Below are 15,943 nucleotides of genomic sequence, written 5' to 3'. Positions count from 1 at the left end.
CCTATCTATCAACAAGTGAAATGACATCATTTTTATAAAATTCTTAAAAAGGCTTATGCCAGCTTTGCCTCTCTCTCAGAATATCTGTCATGGCCTTTTTTCTCCAATTGGCGATGGTTCTTAAATCTTGTTATCACAGTCATGACAAAACTCGTGCAAAAACAAAAAGAGAGAGAAATCTCAACATGATGAAAACAAACGGGACTACGGTCAGTAAAAGGAAAAGACAAACTAAAAATACGTGGATATTGTGGTTATTGTGGCAGCTGAGGATGGTGTCTTGTGGCAGCTGAGAATGGTGTCTTGTGGCAGCTGAGGATGGTGTCTTGTGGCAGCTGAGAATGGTGTCTTGTGGTAGCTCAGGATGGTGTCTTGTGGCAACTGAGAATTGTGTCTTGTGGCAGCTCAGGATGGTGTCTTGTGGCAGCTGAGGATGGTGTCTGATATTAACCATTCTTTTAAAGGAGTGTCAACAATGAAAACGATAATAAAAATCTACCAGGATGAGAAACGACGTCATTGATCCTATTCTTTAGCAACTGAGCTCAGGACCAGGTAAAAGCGAAGTCAATTTACAAAAACATAGAGGAAGGGGGCAAAATAATTATATTTGAAAATCTGGCGAGATAGGGAAGGATATATACCCCTAGCCTGCCTCCAACTTGATTGACGCTCCTGTCTGGAGATAGCTTCACTTATGTTCTGACTTCATTCCAACAGCTCGTATATTTACATCTCGGACAAGCTTGTCTTCAAGATTTGAAGTTCTTGCACAATTTTATCGCGCAAGAGCCATTTCATAATTTACGGTTTTCATAAATAATTTTGAATTCTACCAAAATTAGATAGATTTAAAAATTTTGAAATTTGTTAATTTTTAAGGCTAAGGTTAAATTCAAGCGATGGATCTTTCTTGTGAAACAGGCCATCCATTCGTCACGGTCGATGACCATATTTGACATTAAAGACAACAAATGTTGTCTGGATGCTGCAATCTAAAAGTGTGAATGACTTATAAGGAACCTGGGTTAAGGTTAATTGTAAATTCAGATAAATGGATTTTAATATTTACTAAGAAATATTCAACAATTCTGGTACTTTAAACATCTCATGCTAATTCCGTGAAAGCCATGTTTGCAATTCGGTTAGTTCATACGTGATTTTACCTTTTGTCAACATTTCATAGATTTCACAAATTAAAAATTCGTTAACTAGGTTGAGGTGATTTGAAGTTTTCAAGTCAATATTAGGGAATAACTGAGGTATAACGGAATGGTAAATTATCTGTTCAAGTTCAGTAAACTTCCTACAAGAAAAGCAAACTTGAGCAGACTTCATACAAAATAGAAGTCAAACTAAGTAACGAAAATGGTTCAGTAAACATTATTTGTTTGTTCAATAAAGATTTTTCAAATATTGAGTGAAAATTGATAAGATTTTAGTATATTTCCCAAAACAACAAATACATTATTTGGTAGTTGTATTACAGCGATATCTTTTATGATACAATACGGCTTTGGGATAACATTAATTTTTATAACAAGAACAAGGAAATAAAAAAAGACAACTGAAAAACAAAGTCAAGGAATGGAAATACCAGCATACAGACGGACTTATAAATAAGCAATAAGTAAGGAACAATGTAAAAAAAAGTGAAAGTATGACGGCACTAGACCCTCAAGGTCGAATCCGGCGGTGCTGATCTTCACTTTCTTGGCCCATCAGCCAGGAAGTGAAATAGGGGATGGGGATCAGCCATCCTATGATTTCGCATGCCCTTCCTGTTTACATTGTCCAGATTTCTCCAGGCACCCATCTAGAGCTGGGTCGACTCTGGCTCAGCTTACAGAGTGACGTCACTGACGGCTTAGATTTTGAAATACCTTCGCTTTTAGCCAATAACCCCAACCCTGTTTTGAGTTACCCTCAGAAAAGTCTTCCTCTGAACCTCCCTCTACTCCCTCTCCTCTTTCAAAACCAAAAATAGCGTAAATTTACCAGTAATCAGAGTTGAACATTTGTTTTCACCAATTTTTGTAAAAATAACTAATTCTAAGTTCTTGTCTTTTTTTCGTAGACTTTGTATATCAACGAGCCTAATATGGCTAATATGCCCAATAACCTTGGCTAAAATAGTCAATTAGCACAATAGCCGCACAAAAAAACAGTTCTCCTTAGTTAATGCGTATATTATTTTAATTAAGAAATGAAAACAGGTAAGTCTAAATTTATGTGTTTTTTTTTCGTAGACTTTGTATATCTACTAGCCTAAAATTCACAACATGCTTGACTTAAATAGTCATTTAGTAAAATAGTCATATAATGAAATAGTTCTCCTTGAGTCAGACGTATATCATTTCAATTAAAAAGAAAAACAGGTAACTTAAGAAACCTAGGAAAGGACTAGTTTGACTGGAAATTGAAAGTTCTAGTGTCTTTTTTTAGGGAGGGTCGAAAATGATGGATTCAAATAAGATACAGTTTTTCACAAAAATTGTATTTTCTGGCAACATAGCCACCGGCAAGGTAATATAGCACACATGGATTTTGAAAAGATGAGATTCAGATATTTCAAGAACGGCTTGGGGGATGAAGATTAAAATTCAGGGGGTTTTGCGGAGTAGACCACAAATGGACCTCAAATTGTGGCTTAGGAGTAGAAAAAATGGTAAAATTAAAGATTTTTTTCATACCCAGGTGATCAGAATAGTAAATCCGCAATATCTCATTAATAGTCTGGGTATGCGGCTAATTTTTAGGTAGTGTTTGCGGGAGGGGGCAAGGGTACTTCAAATTCTTATTAGGTGAAGCTTATAATTGTTGTCTTCCAATCCATTTAAAACGTTTCTACACTAGAAGCTCCTATGGCAATCAGCTTTTTTTGTCTTTTTTAGTTTTATAAGTACAAGTTAAATCTAAAGTATGGCTGGCGTTTTATCTCGAGAACAGCTTATGGAATTTAGCTGAAGTTTTTAGGGAGCATTGGGGCACCAAATAAACCCCAAAGCTTAGTTTGAGGGGATGGTCAGAGGTTGATCGGGAAAAGCATGGCATCCAAGAGATCAAAATACTACGTCTATTACATCTTAGGAATAATAGGTGGGATGGAGATGGTAGGCCTACTTTTGATATGGTGGGGAGAGGGAGGAGGAAAAAGATCTTTCTGTAGTGTGTTTAGAGGGAGGAGACGTTACAAAAAAATTATGTCTCCAGTCCATCTTATAATTTTTAAACTATTAGCGTAAGGGGAACTTAAAATCTTTTCACTGCAAAGTAGTGAAGTACATCGAAAGACAGTATATTCACACAGGCTAACAAAACAACGCATCTTTAATATATCACAGAGCATGAGGGCAAGGAGACTCATAATATTGTGTTTGGAGAAAGAGATCGTAGTTGCAGTGATAGCTGCAATCTCGTAAAAGACGAACCTGGCCCATAGTAACCAAACAAAATAGCCGAGAACCCCTAAAAATTTGTCGAATTTTGTCGGACAAAGTACACCATCTGAATTGCCTTGGCTAAAAACCCTAAACAGGAAGCTCACAGATCCTTGGCATAAACAACAAGGAAAATCTAATGGCTCGAAAAACAAGGAAAATTCCTTTTTTCGCGTGGGGAGCACCTTTTATTCTTTTTTCTGTTTTTCTTCTCCGCAGCTAGTGGGGCAGTGAAACATCCCAGGGATCCGTTTAAGGGCTCATTTTAAAGGAAATTGCTGTATCTAGTGCCATTTATAATTAAAAAATAATATTTAAAATAAAATCAATTTTTGACAAAAAAGACTGTATTTTTGTATACAAGACGATGAATGAAGTCATAGCCGTTGATTATAATCATAAAGACGTAAAAGGTAAAACTATATCATGATGTTAGTTATCATGACGTCAGGACCGTCAGTATATAATGACATCACACCCTGACGAGATAATATAACACAAGCATCTTTAAAAAGTTGCTTCTCTTGGTTATGGTGCCATATAAGAATAAAAAAAATATTTTGTGTCCTATTCATTCGTCTGAAAAGGACTGAATTTTTTTTTGAAAGCTTAAAACTAAGCTATTTGGTCAAGTTCTTGCATAGAAGAAGCTTGAAAAAACTGTTTTACCCAAGAATAGGCTCAATTTTTTTTTTTACAGATAACTTAGGACTAGGATACTTTGTTCAGCCTAGTTACTTGGCTTCAAATGTCGTCAGTCATTCCAGACCAAAAAGGACAAAACGATTTTGGATGAACAAAACGAAGCGTTATATTTCTTATCTCCAATCAGCTTTAAAATGACGCCACAAGCTTCTTAGCCGGGTGGACCCCTATGTAGAAGATGAATTCAAGACTAATTTCGGTTGCATTGGCTTGTAACGACCAAGAATAATGCAATGTCCCTTAAAGGTTTTGAGTACGGAAGCCCCACTTTTGTTTGCGGTAATTTCAGTTAATTTTAAGTTTGATTTGATTATTAACTTTAATTTCTTGTCTTTTTGAGATTCATATATTTATTTATCTCCTATCTAGGTTTTTGGTATGATTATTTACTTTACTGTGACTTAGAGATGCTGAATATACGGTTTTAAGAGAAGGACTGTGTGGTTTTAGGAAGGGGAGACGGTGTGTCAACCAAAATTTCATCTCGTAATCGATCGAATCGATTACGATTCGTACTCGTTACGAATTTTCAATTCGTAATTGGCAAGTGCCTGATTCATCAAAACCCTTTAGTCCTCAGTTTTATTGATTATGGACAGGCGTTTGATTCAGCCGACAGAAGAGCTTTAGCAAATGTCCAATACTTGTATAGTATACGAGATAAGTACGTAAAAAACAAGACAATACGTAAACAAAATTGCTGCGATTAAGGTTTTGGAGGTTGCCCCACGAAAAATAACAAAATGATCTGGGTGTTTCTTATTCTACTTTGTTATTTGTTTTTTTTTCATACATAGCTATTGTTGCTTGAGACCACATTTACTATTCAAATCACAAATTTTGCCATTATCAGTGCGTAATTCAAATATGCATATTGACAACCGAAAGAAGTTAGAATACAGCTTATGTTGTGAGAGTGTAAAATATAGCTTAAAAGAGCTTATGGTGTGAATAACCCTAGAGAGTTTTGGTCGGTAGTTAAATGTTCAATCCAGGGCCGGGGAATAAGAGGAGATCCCGCCAGTTTAGACGTGGCCAGATTATTTTGACAATAGGTCGTCAGAATATGCCATGGCGAATGAGTCAAATGGTTCAGAGGATAGAGAGTTAGGTCCGGGGACGGGAACATATCCTTTAAGACAGAATGATTACAATTTAATTAGGCATGTATCTCAACAAGATATTTGGGTTCAGTTAAAAAAGATGAATGGTAATTCGTGTTGAGTAACAGATGGTATATTTACAATGGCCCTGAGGTTAGGAAGGACAACTTTAATACCCCTCTTATCCGCAATTTTCTCGTTTCTAGCGGAGAAAGCTTGTTGGCCTCCCTCATGGGGCCCTTCGGTAGCAGTGCCTCTTTCAGAGGCAACGCTATAGCGTTGCTATAAGGCCATAGGGCTCCTATAAAGGCCATAGGGCTCCTATAATGTTTTATTATTATTATTTATTTATTATTTCTTTTTCCCCAGAGGTACTTCAAATGGAAGGAGTCGTCGTAGAAACTTCAAAGAGGGCTAATTCAAATGAAAATCGAGAGTTCTAGCGCCCTTTTTAAGGTTCAAGAGTAATTGGAGGGAAACTAGCCCCCCTCCTACGCGCACCATTTCCACAAACATATCCATTCAAAATTTTGAGATAGCCATTTTGTTTAGCGTAGTTGATTTAGCGATAGAATCAGTTTGTTCAGCGATAGAAAATATGTTTTCGAGAAGGACACTCCCCTACAACCCTCAGGGCAAGGGTTTTAAGTTATGCCCGGGGGCTATATAAGAACGATGTTGGCACAATGAATTATTTATTATTTTTTTCCCTTTAGAGCAGGGCACTTCGTATTGAAGAAGTTGTCGTAGAAACTACGAAAAGGGCTGATTCAATCGGAAATTGGAGTGGCTTTTGCCCTTTTTAATATTTGAAATTGATTGGAAGGCAACTAACACCCCTTCCACGCCCACTAAGTACCGAAACACAACCAATCAAAATTTTGAGATAGCGATTTTGTTCAGCGCAGTTGATTTCCCGACAGAAATTATGTTTTTGAAGAGGGCACTCCCCCACAGCCTTCATGGCAAGGGTTGCAAGTTGTGCCCTGGATGCATATAAGGTTTTTATAGAAGGCGTTGTCGTATAAACTTCAAAAAAGGCCCATTCGATTGGAAGTTCAAGAGCTAGTGCCCTTTTTAATAGTCGAAAGTGATTAGAGGGCAACTGACCCCCATCTCACGCCTACCTTTTCCCCGAACACATCCAATCAAAATTTTGATAAAGCCCTTTTATTCAACGTATTTTTAAGTTCTGGAAATTAGGTCTTTGAGGATGTCAACCTCCCCCCCACAGCCCGAAGGGCAAGGGTTGTAAGTTATGCCCTGGGGGCATATAAGGTTTTGTATAGACAGCGTTGTCGTAGAAACTTCAGAAAGGGCTCATTCGATTGGAAATTTAAATGGCTAGTTCCTTTTTAATAGTGAAAAGTGATTCTAAGGCAACTGACACCTCTTCCATCCCCACCATTTCCCCAAAAACATCCAATCGAAATTTTGATATAGCCATTTTGTTGAACGTAGTTGAAAGTTCTGGAAATTATATGTTTGAGAAGGACACTCCCCACACAGTCTTCAGGGGCAAAGGTTATAAGTTATGCCCCGGGGGCATATATGGTTCTTACGGAAGAAATGCTCATATAAACTTCAGAGAGGACTCATTTGATTGGAAATTGAAAGTTCTAGTAGCCTTTTAAGCGTCAAAGGATATTGGTGGGAAGCCAGCTCCCCCCCTCCCGAAACCTCTTTTTCCCAAATATGTCTTTAAGATAGCTATTTGTTAAAAAAACTTTAAGATAGCTATTTTGTTAAAAATGGTTCAAAGAGCATATAACAAAAACTCCGGTGTTGACACAGCCCCCCAGGGCCCGGGGGCAGGCGTTGTAAGTTATGCCCTGTGGTCATATATGGATCTTATCGAATGGATACTCGCATTAACTTCAAAGAGGACTCATTTGATTAAAAATTGAAAGTTCTAGTTCACTTTTTAAGAGTCAAAAGAGATTAGAGGGCACCTAGCCTCCTCCCCCCTCCACGCCCTTTTTTCCTCAAACCATTCCGATAAGAACTTCGAGATAGACTTAAAAAAAAATTAGTTCAAAGACCATATAACGAAAACTCCGGGGTTGACACAGCCCCCAAGGGCCCAAGGGCAGGTGTTGTAAGTTATGCCCTGGGGGAATATAAGGTTCTTATTAAAGGGATGCTCGTAAAAACTTTAGAGATGGCTCATTTCATTCGAAATTGAAAGTTCTAGCTCAGTTTGTAAGAGTCAAAAGAGATTGGAGGGCAACTAGCCCCCCCCCCATGCCCTTTTTTCCCCAAATGCATCCGATAAAAATTTTGTGATAGCCATTAAGTTAAAAATTGCTCAAAAGTCAGATAACGAAAACTCAGGTGTCGACACAACCCCCAGGGCCGGGGGCAGGCGTTGTAAGTTATGCCCTGTGGCGTATATGGATCGTATGAAAGGGATGCTCGTATAAACTTCAAAGAGGGCTCATTTGATTGGAAATTGAAAGTTTGAGCTCACTTTTTAGTAGTCAAAAGAGACCGAAGGGCAACTAGCCCCCCCCCACGCCTTCTTTTTCCAAACCCATCTGATGAAAATTTTGAGATACACATTTTGTTAAAAATGGTTCAAAGGTCGGATAAGGAAAAATCCGGTGTCAACACAACCCCCCCTCCAGGGCCCAAGGGAAGGCATTCTAAGTTATGCTCTAAGGGGATGTATGGTTCTTATGAAAGGGATGCTTGTATAAACTTCATAGAGGGCTGATTTGATTGGAAATTGAAAGTTTTAGTTCACCTTTTAAGAGTAAAGAGAGTTAAGGGCAACTATCCCCCCCCTCTCCACGCTCTTTTTCCCCAAATCTATCCGCTACAAATTTTGAGATAGCCAGTTTTTTGGAAATTCTTCAAAAATTAGATAACACCCCCCCCCCCCTCTAGGGCACAGGGGATAGGCGTTGTAAGTGTTGTCCTGGAGGCGTATATGGTTCTTATGAAAGAGATGCTCGTATAAACTTAAGAGGGGGCTGGTTTGACTGGAAATTGAAAGTTATAGTTCAATTTTTATGAGTCAAAAGATATCTGAGGGCAACTAACCCCCCGCCCCACACACACCCTTTTTTCCCCTGGCCCATCGATAAAATTTTTTATAATAGCCATTTCATTAAAAATAGTTCAAAAGTCAGATAAGAAAAATTTCTGTGTCGACGGAACCCACCAGGGCCCGGAGGCAGGCGTTATGAGTAATGCTCTAGGGACATTAGAGTTCTTATGGAAGGTATGCTCGTATAAAATTCGGAGAGGGCTCATTTGATTGGAAAGTGAAAGTTCTTGTTCCCTTTTTAAGAGTCAAAAGAGATCGGAGGGCAACTAGCCCCCCCCCCCTCCTCCACGCCCTAAATGCGTCGGATAAAAATTTTGAGATAGAAATTTTGTTAAAAATAGTTCAAAGTTCTGATAACAAAAAACTCCGGTGTCGACACAGCCCCCCAGGGCCCGGGTAGGCGTTGTAAGTTATGCCCCGGGGGCATATATGGTTGTTATGGAATCGTATCAAATACATAGAGCGTTCAGTTAATTGAAAATGGAAGATTGTAATTAACTTTTTAAGAGTCAAAAGTGATTGGAGGGCAGCTAGCCTCCCCCCACACTCCATTAATTTTTTTCCCAGAGGCACTTCATATAGAAGGGGTCGTCGTATACACTTGAAAGGGGGCTCATTTGATTGGAAGTTGAGAGTTTTAGTGCCTTTTTAAGAGCCAATAGAGATCAGAGGGCACCTGCCCCCCAAGCCCTTTTTTCCCCAAATACATCTGACAAAAAATTTGAGGTAGCCATTTTGTTACAAATAGTTCGAAGATCATATAACAAGACTCCTTGACGTAAGACCATTTTGTCAAAAATACTTCAAAGGTCATATAAGAAAAACTTCTGTGTCGACATCCTCCCCCCCCAGGGCCCGGAGAAGACGTTGTAAGCATTGATTTGGGGGCATATATGGTTCTTATAGAAGGTATGTTCGTATAAACGTCGGAGGGCTCATATGATTAGAAGTTGAAAGTTCTCGTTCACTTTTTAAGAGTCAAAAAAGATCGGAGGGGAACTAGCCCCCCTCTTCACGTCCTATTTTCCTCAAACGCATCTGATAAAACTTTGAGAGAGCCATTTTTCAAAATAGTTCAAAGGTCAGATAACAAAACTCCGGTGTCGACACATCCCCCCAAGTCCTGGGAGGCAGGCATTGTAAGCTATGTCATGGGGCCGTATGTGGTTCTTATCAAAGGGATGCTAGTATAAACTTTAGAGAGGGTTTATTTCAATGGAAATTAAAAGTTGAAGTTCATTTTCTCAGAGTGAAAAAAGATCGGAGGGCAACTAGCCCCTCCCGCCCTCCACGCCGTTGGACGTAACGGATGGATAAACCCATCCGATAAAAATTTAAGGTAACTATTTTGTTAAAAATAGTTTAACCATCAGATATTAAAACTCCAGGGTCAAGACAACCCCCCAGGGCCCAGGGACAGGCGTTGTAAGTTATACTCTGGGGATATATATGGTTCTTATAGAAGGGATACTCGTATAAACTTCAGAGAGGGCTCATTTGATTGAAAATAGAAAATTCTAGTTCACTTTTAAAGATTCAAAAGATACCAAAGCTTAATTTGTCCTCACATGCCCTTTTTCATCAAACCCATCCGATAAAATTTTGAGATAGCAATTTTGTTAAAAATAGTTCAAACATCAGATAATAAAAACTCCGAGGTTGACACAAACCCTATTTTCCACTTTGATATTTTTACTTTGATACCAGTTTTGATACTTTGATGAATATTTGATTTTTTTTTAAGTTTGATTTTTAAATAAGGATTTTTTACAAACCTGAAATTTTTTGCAATCAAAAACGAACAAAAATTAATTAAAAAAAACTGTCCGAAAAATAAGTTTTCAAAGAAAAGTGGAGATCTTTTTAAACTGAAGTTCAGTAGATACAAATACCTTTTAAAATTAAAAATAAAAATAACCAGAAATTACTATTAAAGAATAAATGAAACCCAAAACGAACAGAAATTAAATAAACAATCATAGCAAAAACATAAAACAAGTAATAATATAAATGAATAAATAAATTTTAAAGCAAGTAATGCTTAGATTGAATATGAATATCAAGCTTAAAACAAAAAAACAAAAATATTTTGCTATTGAAGTATAAATGAAACTTAAAACGAGCAGAAATTAAATAAACAATTAATGCAAAAAAATATACAATTGATATTAATATAACTTAATAAATAAATCTTAAAACGAGTGAAACTTAAATTGAATATGCAAATCAAGCTTGGAACGAACAAAAATTACTACAAACAAGAGTTTGGGTATGACCACCTTCTCTCACTGTAAAAGTCTGAAACCTACTGCGTCATTGGCGCTTTACACTAAAACTATATGCGTCTTAAACAGTCTTGGACAGTATAAGCAACGTTAAATTGAATATTTGATGTATAATGATATGAATTGTTGAAAGATCCATCAGTCCAAGAATTTGTAACATTGTAATTGTATTTTTATTTTTAATGCTGTAGGAACTGGAGAAGAAAATATTTGTAATATAATTTGTTTTCGGTTAAGCGCCAAAGACGCAGTAAGCTTTTGGTTTTTATTTACAGTTAGGAAAGGAGGCAGTATCCAAACACTTGTTTGTAGTGAAAATGTATTCGTTTTTAACAACTTTAAAAAGAGCTAATAAATTAAACTGAATATTTGATGTATAATGATATTAATTGCTGAAAGCTCATCAGTTCATAATGTTACTACAATTTTAATGTTTATTTTCAATATTAAGTACAAAAGACAATATTTGTCATAAAATTGGTTTTCAGCAAAGCGCTAATGACGCAGAAGGTTTTAGATTTCTACAACTAGAGAAGGAGGTCATACCCAAACTCTTGTTTGTAGTGATTTTTGTTCCTTTCGCGCTTTAAGATTTATTTATTCATTTATATTATTACTTGTTGCATGTTTTTGCTATGATCGTTTATTTAGTTTCTGTTCGTTTTGGGCTTCATTTATTCTTTAATAGTAATTTCTGGTCGTTTTGAGTTTGTATTTTAAGAGGTATTTGTATCTGCTGAGCTTAAGTTTAAAATGGCCTTTACTTTTCTTTGAAAAAATAGCCTTAAAATAGCTATCAATTAAGCTATTTATAAAATTATTTATAAAATTACGTTTAAAATAGCCTTTACTTTTCTTTTACTTTTGTTTGAAAAACTTATTTTTCGGAAAGTTTTTTGTAGTAAGTAAATTGTTTTGTAAGGCTCTGGAATTTAGGCTAAGAGATTGGTTAGATAAGGAGGAAATACTTAGCCCAATGCAAGCAGGGTTCAGATCGACATTCAGCACTGTTGACCATATTTTACTTTGGATATATTGAGAAGGAAATATGCTAGAGGGAAAAATGATCGGCTATTCGTAGCCTTTTAGACCTGAAAAGTGCTTTTGATTCGCTAAATAGGAGGTTGTTAACTGAAAGTTTGTTAGAAATAGGCTTGCCGTCTTGTTTTGTAGCAATAATAGAAGATATGTATCGGAAGGTGAAATTTGTTGTGAAGGTTATGGGAAAATTTTCTAGACCGGTTCGTGTGGGTATGAGACAAGGATATTCTTCGTCTCCTAATATTTTATCCTTGTTTGTTAATGATTTCGATAGTTTTATGAAAAGTAATGGAGCCCCTTATGTATCTTCGGACTGGTATAGGCTATCCTGTATGTTATTCGTGGATAACATAAGTATATACCATCTATTGAATTTGCCAAGGCCCCCGTACCAAACAGGTTTTTCTACTAGGTAAACAGGTCATTACACTCGGTCATTACACTCTTTGCCAAGAGATTAAACCAGTATTGTCTATAACATAATTTACGTTGGTTAAACTTCCGATGGTTAAGAAAGCGTAACAGGTAATTAAAGTATGAGAAATGGGATGCTATAATTAGAATGATTTTAAGTTGAAACATTGTGACGTAAAAATAACTCATTTATTTGCTTGCGTGTATAGGAATTCCCATGTTATTTGCTTGCTTGTATTTTGTGTTAAAATAAGTAGTTTTTATATCTTTTAAAATAGTTTTAAGGGGTTTGAGAGACTCAGTTGCCTAATTCCGTGTGATGTTACACTTCCGATGGTTAATAAAGCGTAACAGGTAATTAAAGTAAGAGAAATGGGATGCTATAATTAGAATGATTTTAAGTTGAAACATTGTGACGTAAAAATAACTCAATTATTTGCTTGCGTGTATAGGAATTCCCATGTTATTTGCTTGCTTGTATTTTGTGCTAAAATAAGTAGTTTTTATATCTTTTAAAAGAGCTTTAAGGGGTTTGAGAGACTCAGTTGCCTAATTCCGTGTGATTTTTCTTTACTTGATTGTCATTAAAAATGAAATTTTTGTTTTAAATAAGTAGTTTTTATATCTTTTAAAAGATCTTTAAGGGGTTTGAGAGACTCAGTTGCCTAATTCCGTGTGATTTTAATTTACTTGTGTTTCATTAAAAACTTATTTTGTGTAATTTATTAGTAGATATGGTGACTTTTATAGTATCTGTTCGTTGATTGAGAGAATCAGTCGAATTAGTCCAAGTCGTTTGTTATTACGTTGTGAGCATTAAAAACGAAATTTTTGTTTACTATCCTTAGTTTTTTTATATATTAAAAGAGTTTTACGTGGATTGAGAGACTCAGTTGCCGGATTCCGTGTGATTTTCTTTACTTGGTGGTCGTTTGTTGTATGTTTTAAAAGAGCTTTACAGGGTTTGAGAGACTCAGTTGCCTGATTATGTGTGGTTTTCCTTTAATTGATGGTCATTAGAATACGAAATTTTTGTGTTAAATAAGTAGTTTTTGTATCTTTTAAAAGAGCTTTAAGGGGTTTGAGAGACTAAGTTGCAGGATTCCGTTTGATTTTTCTTTTAATTATTGTAATTAAAAAAGAATTTTTTTTTTTTTATCATAATTTTTTTTTTCTTTTAAAAGAGATTTACGGGGTTTGCGAGACTCAGTTGGCTGATTCAGTGTAGTTTTTATTTTCATGGTGGTGATTAAAAAAGAAATTTTTTTGTTATATAATTAGTTTTTTTATATTTTAAAAGAGCTTTACGGAGATTGAGAGACTCAGTTGCCGGATTCCGTGTGGTTTTTCTTTACTTGGTGGTCATTAAAAAACAAATTTTTTTGTTAAATAAGTAGTTATTGTATATTTTAAAAGAGCTTTACGGGGATTGAGAGACTCAGTTTCCTAATTACGTGTGGTTTTTCTTTAAATGTGGGAAAAAAAAAAATAACTTTTTGTGTTGAATTAGTAGTTTTTTTATCTTTTAAAAGAGCTTTACAGGGTTTGAGAGACTCAGTTGCCTGATTCCGTGTGGTTTTCCTTTACTTAGTAGTCATTAAAAACGAAGTTTTTATGTTAAATCATTAGTTTTTTTATCTTTTAAAAGCGATTTACGGGGATTTAGAGAATCAGTTGCCAGATTCCAAGTGGTTTTTGGTTACTTGGTGGTCATTAAAAACGTACTTTTTGTGTTAAATAAGTAGTTTTTGTTTCTTTTAATAGAGCTTTACGGGGATTGAGAGACTCAGTTTCCGGATTCCGTGTGGTTTTCCTTTACTTGGTGGTCATTAAAAACTAAATTTTTGTGTTAAATAAGTAGTTTTTGTATCTTTTAAAAGAGCTTTACGGGTATTGAGAGACTCAGTTGCCGGATTCCGTGTGGTTTTTATTTACTTTATTGTAATTAAAAAAGAAAATTTTGTGTTAATTAATTAGGTTTTGTATATTTTAAAATATGTTTAAGGGGATTGAGAGACTCAGTTGCCTGATTCCGTGTGGTTTTTCTTTACTTGATGGTCATTTAAAACGAAATTTGTTTGTTAAATTAGTAGTTTTTGTATCTTTTAAAAGAGCTTTAAGGGGTTTGAGAGACTCAGTTGACTGATTCCGTGTGGTTTTTTCTTTACTTTGTTGTCATTAAAAAAGAAATTTTTTTTTTTAAATTATTATTTTGTGTATATTTTAAAAGAGCTTTACGTGTAGTGGGAGACTCAGTTTTACCTTATCACAGATACATTTTATTGATTTTTCAAAGTTCATTTTGAATTTAATTTGTCTAAATTAAATATTTGTACTATTTAAGTATTGGTTTTTTGTGGTTTACATTTTAAAAGTTAACTTTTCTATATAATTAAAAGTTCATTATTTATTTCATTCGTTGAAATGCAAGATTTGGACTATTTCAGTAGGGTTCGTTTGTGTTTTATCTTGTTACAATTACATTTTCTTGATTTTTCAAAGTTCATTTTTGAATTTCTTTCGTTGAAAAGCAAGAGTTGGAATATTTCAGTAATGGTTGCTTGTGGTTTAGATTGATGAAATTAAAGATTATTTATTTTTAAAAGTTCATTTTGACTTTCTTTAGTTGAAATGCAAGAGTTGGAATAGTTCAGTAGTGTTTGGTTGTGGTTTACCATGTCACAGTTACATTTTCTTGATTTTTCAAAGTTCATTTTGACTTTCTTTCGTTGAAATACAAGAGTTTGAATATTTCAATAGTGTTTTGTCGTTGTTAACCTTGTCACAATTACATTTTCTTGATTTTTCAAAGTTCATTTTGAATTTATTTAACTAAAAAGAAAGACTTGGAATATTTCAGGAGTGTTTGGTTGTGGTTTACCTTGTCACAATTACATTTTCTTGATTTTTAAAAGTTCATTTTGAATTTCTTTCGTTGAAATGCAAGAGTTGGTCTATTTCAGTAGTGTTTGCTTATGGTTGACCTTGTCACAGTTTCATTTTCTGTATATTTCAATTCTCATTTTGTGGTTTGTGCCTATAATAGCAAAACTGTGGATTGGTCACTAGTCTATGGTCACGGTTTACCTATTCACTACTACCCTTTCTAGATTTTTCTATGCTCATTTTGAATTTCTTTCATTGAAATGCAAGAGTTGTACTCTTTAAGAGGCGGGTGGTTATGGATTACCTTGTCACAGTTACATTTTCTTGATTTTTCAAAGTTCATTTTGAATTTCTTTCTGTTGAAATGCAATAGTTGGAATATTTCAGTTTTGTTTTTTTGTTTTTCTCCTTGTCAAAGTTACATTTTCTTGATTTTTCAAGGTTTATTTTGAATTTCTTTTACTGAAATGCAAGAGTTGGAATAGTTCAGTAGTGTTTGGTTGTGGTTTACCTTGTCATAGTTACATTTTTTAATTTTTCAACGTTCATTTTTAATTTCTTTCGTTGTACTTAAAGTGTTTGACTATATCAGTAGCGTTTGGTTGTGGTTTAACTTGTCACAGTTACATTTTCTTGATTTTTCAAAGTTCATTTTGAATTTCTTTCGTTGAAATGCAAGAGTTGGAATAGTTCAGTAGCGTTTGGTTGTGGTTTACCTTGTCACAGTTACATTTTCTTGATTTTTCAAAGTTCATTTTGAATTTCTTTCGTTGAAATGCAAGAGTTGGAATATTTCAGTAGTGTTTGGTTGTGGTTTACCTTGTCACAGTTGCATCTTCTTGATTTTTCAAATTTCATTTCGAATTTCTGTCGTTGAAATGCAAGAAATGGAATATTTCAGTAGCGTTTGCTCGTGGTTTAACTTTTCACAGTTACATTTTCATGTTTTTTAATATTTCATTTGAATTTACAAAATTGAAAAACAAGAGTTGTAATATTTCAGTAGTGTTTGGTTGT

At 35.1% G+C, this 15,943-nt stretch overlaps 2 protein-coding genes across 2 annotated transcripts in view; both read right to left on the bottom strand.

The window, feature by feature from the left end:
• LOC148954976 (uncharacterized) overlaps positions 1–15,943 on the bottom strand; it is a 137,870-nt gene that overhangs the window by 12,330 nt on the left and 109,597 nt on the right. The gene's annotated exons all lie outside the window — the stretch shown is intronic.
• LOC148954977 (tRNA (adenine(58)-N(1))-methyltransferase non-catalytic subunit TRM6-like) overlaps positions 1,114–15,943 on the bottom strand; it is a 26,851-nt gene continuing 12,021 nt past the window's right edge. The window contains exon 6 of the mRNA XM_089104152.1: positions 1,114–1,306. Within this exon, the coding sequence (XP_088960278.1) occupies positions 1,114–1,306 (193 nt within the window). The remainder of the gene's footprint in view (positions 1,307–15,943) is intronic.

The sequence above is a fragment of the Artemia sp. Qi Xiang Cuo genome, chromosome 2 (genome assembly GCF_049724085.1).
Source record: "Artemia sp. Qi Xiang Cuo chromosome 2, ASM4972408v1, whole genome shotgun sequence".
NCBI lineage: Eukaryota > Metazoa > Arthropoda > Branchiopoda > Anostraca > Artemiidae > Artemia > Artemia sp. Qi Xiang Cuo.
The sequence above is the reverse complement of the archived record's forward strand: the minus strand, read 5'-3'. Positions and strand labels throughout refer to the sequence as shown.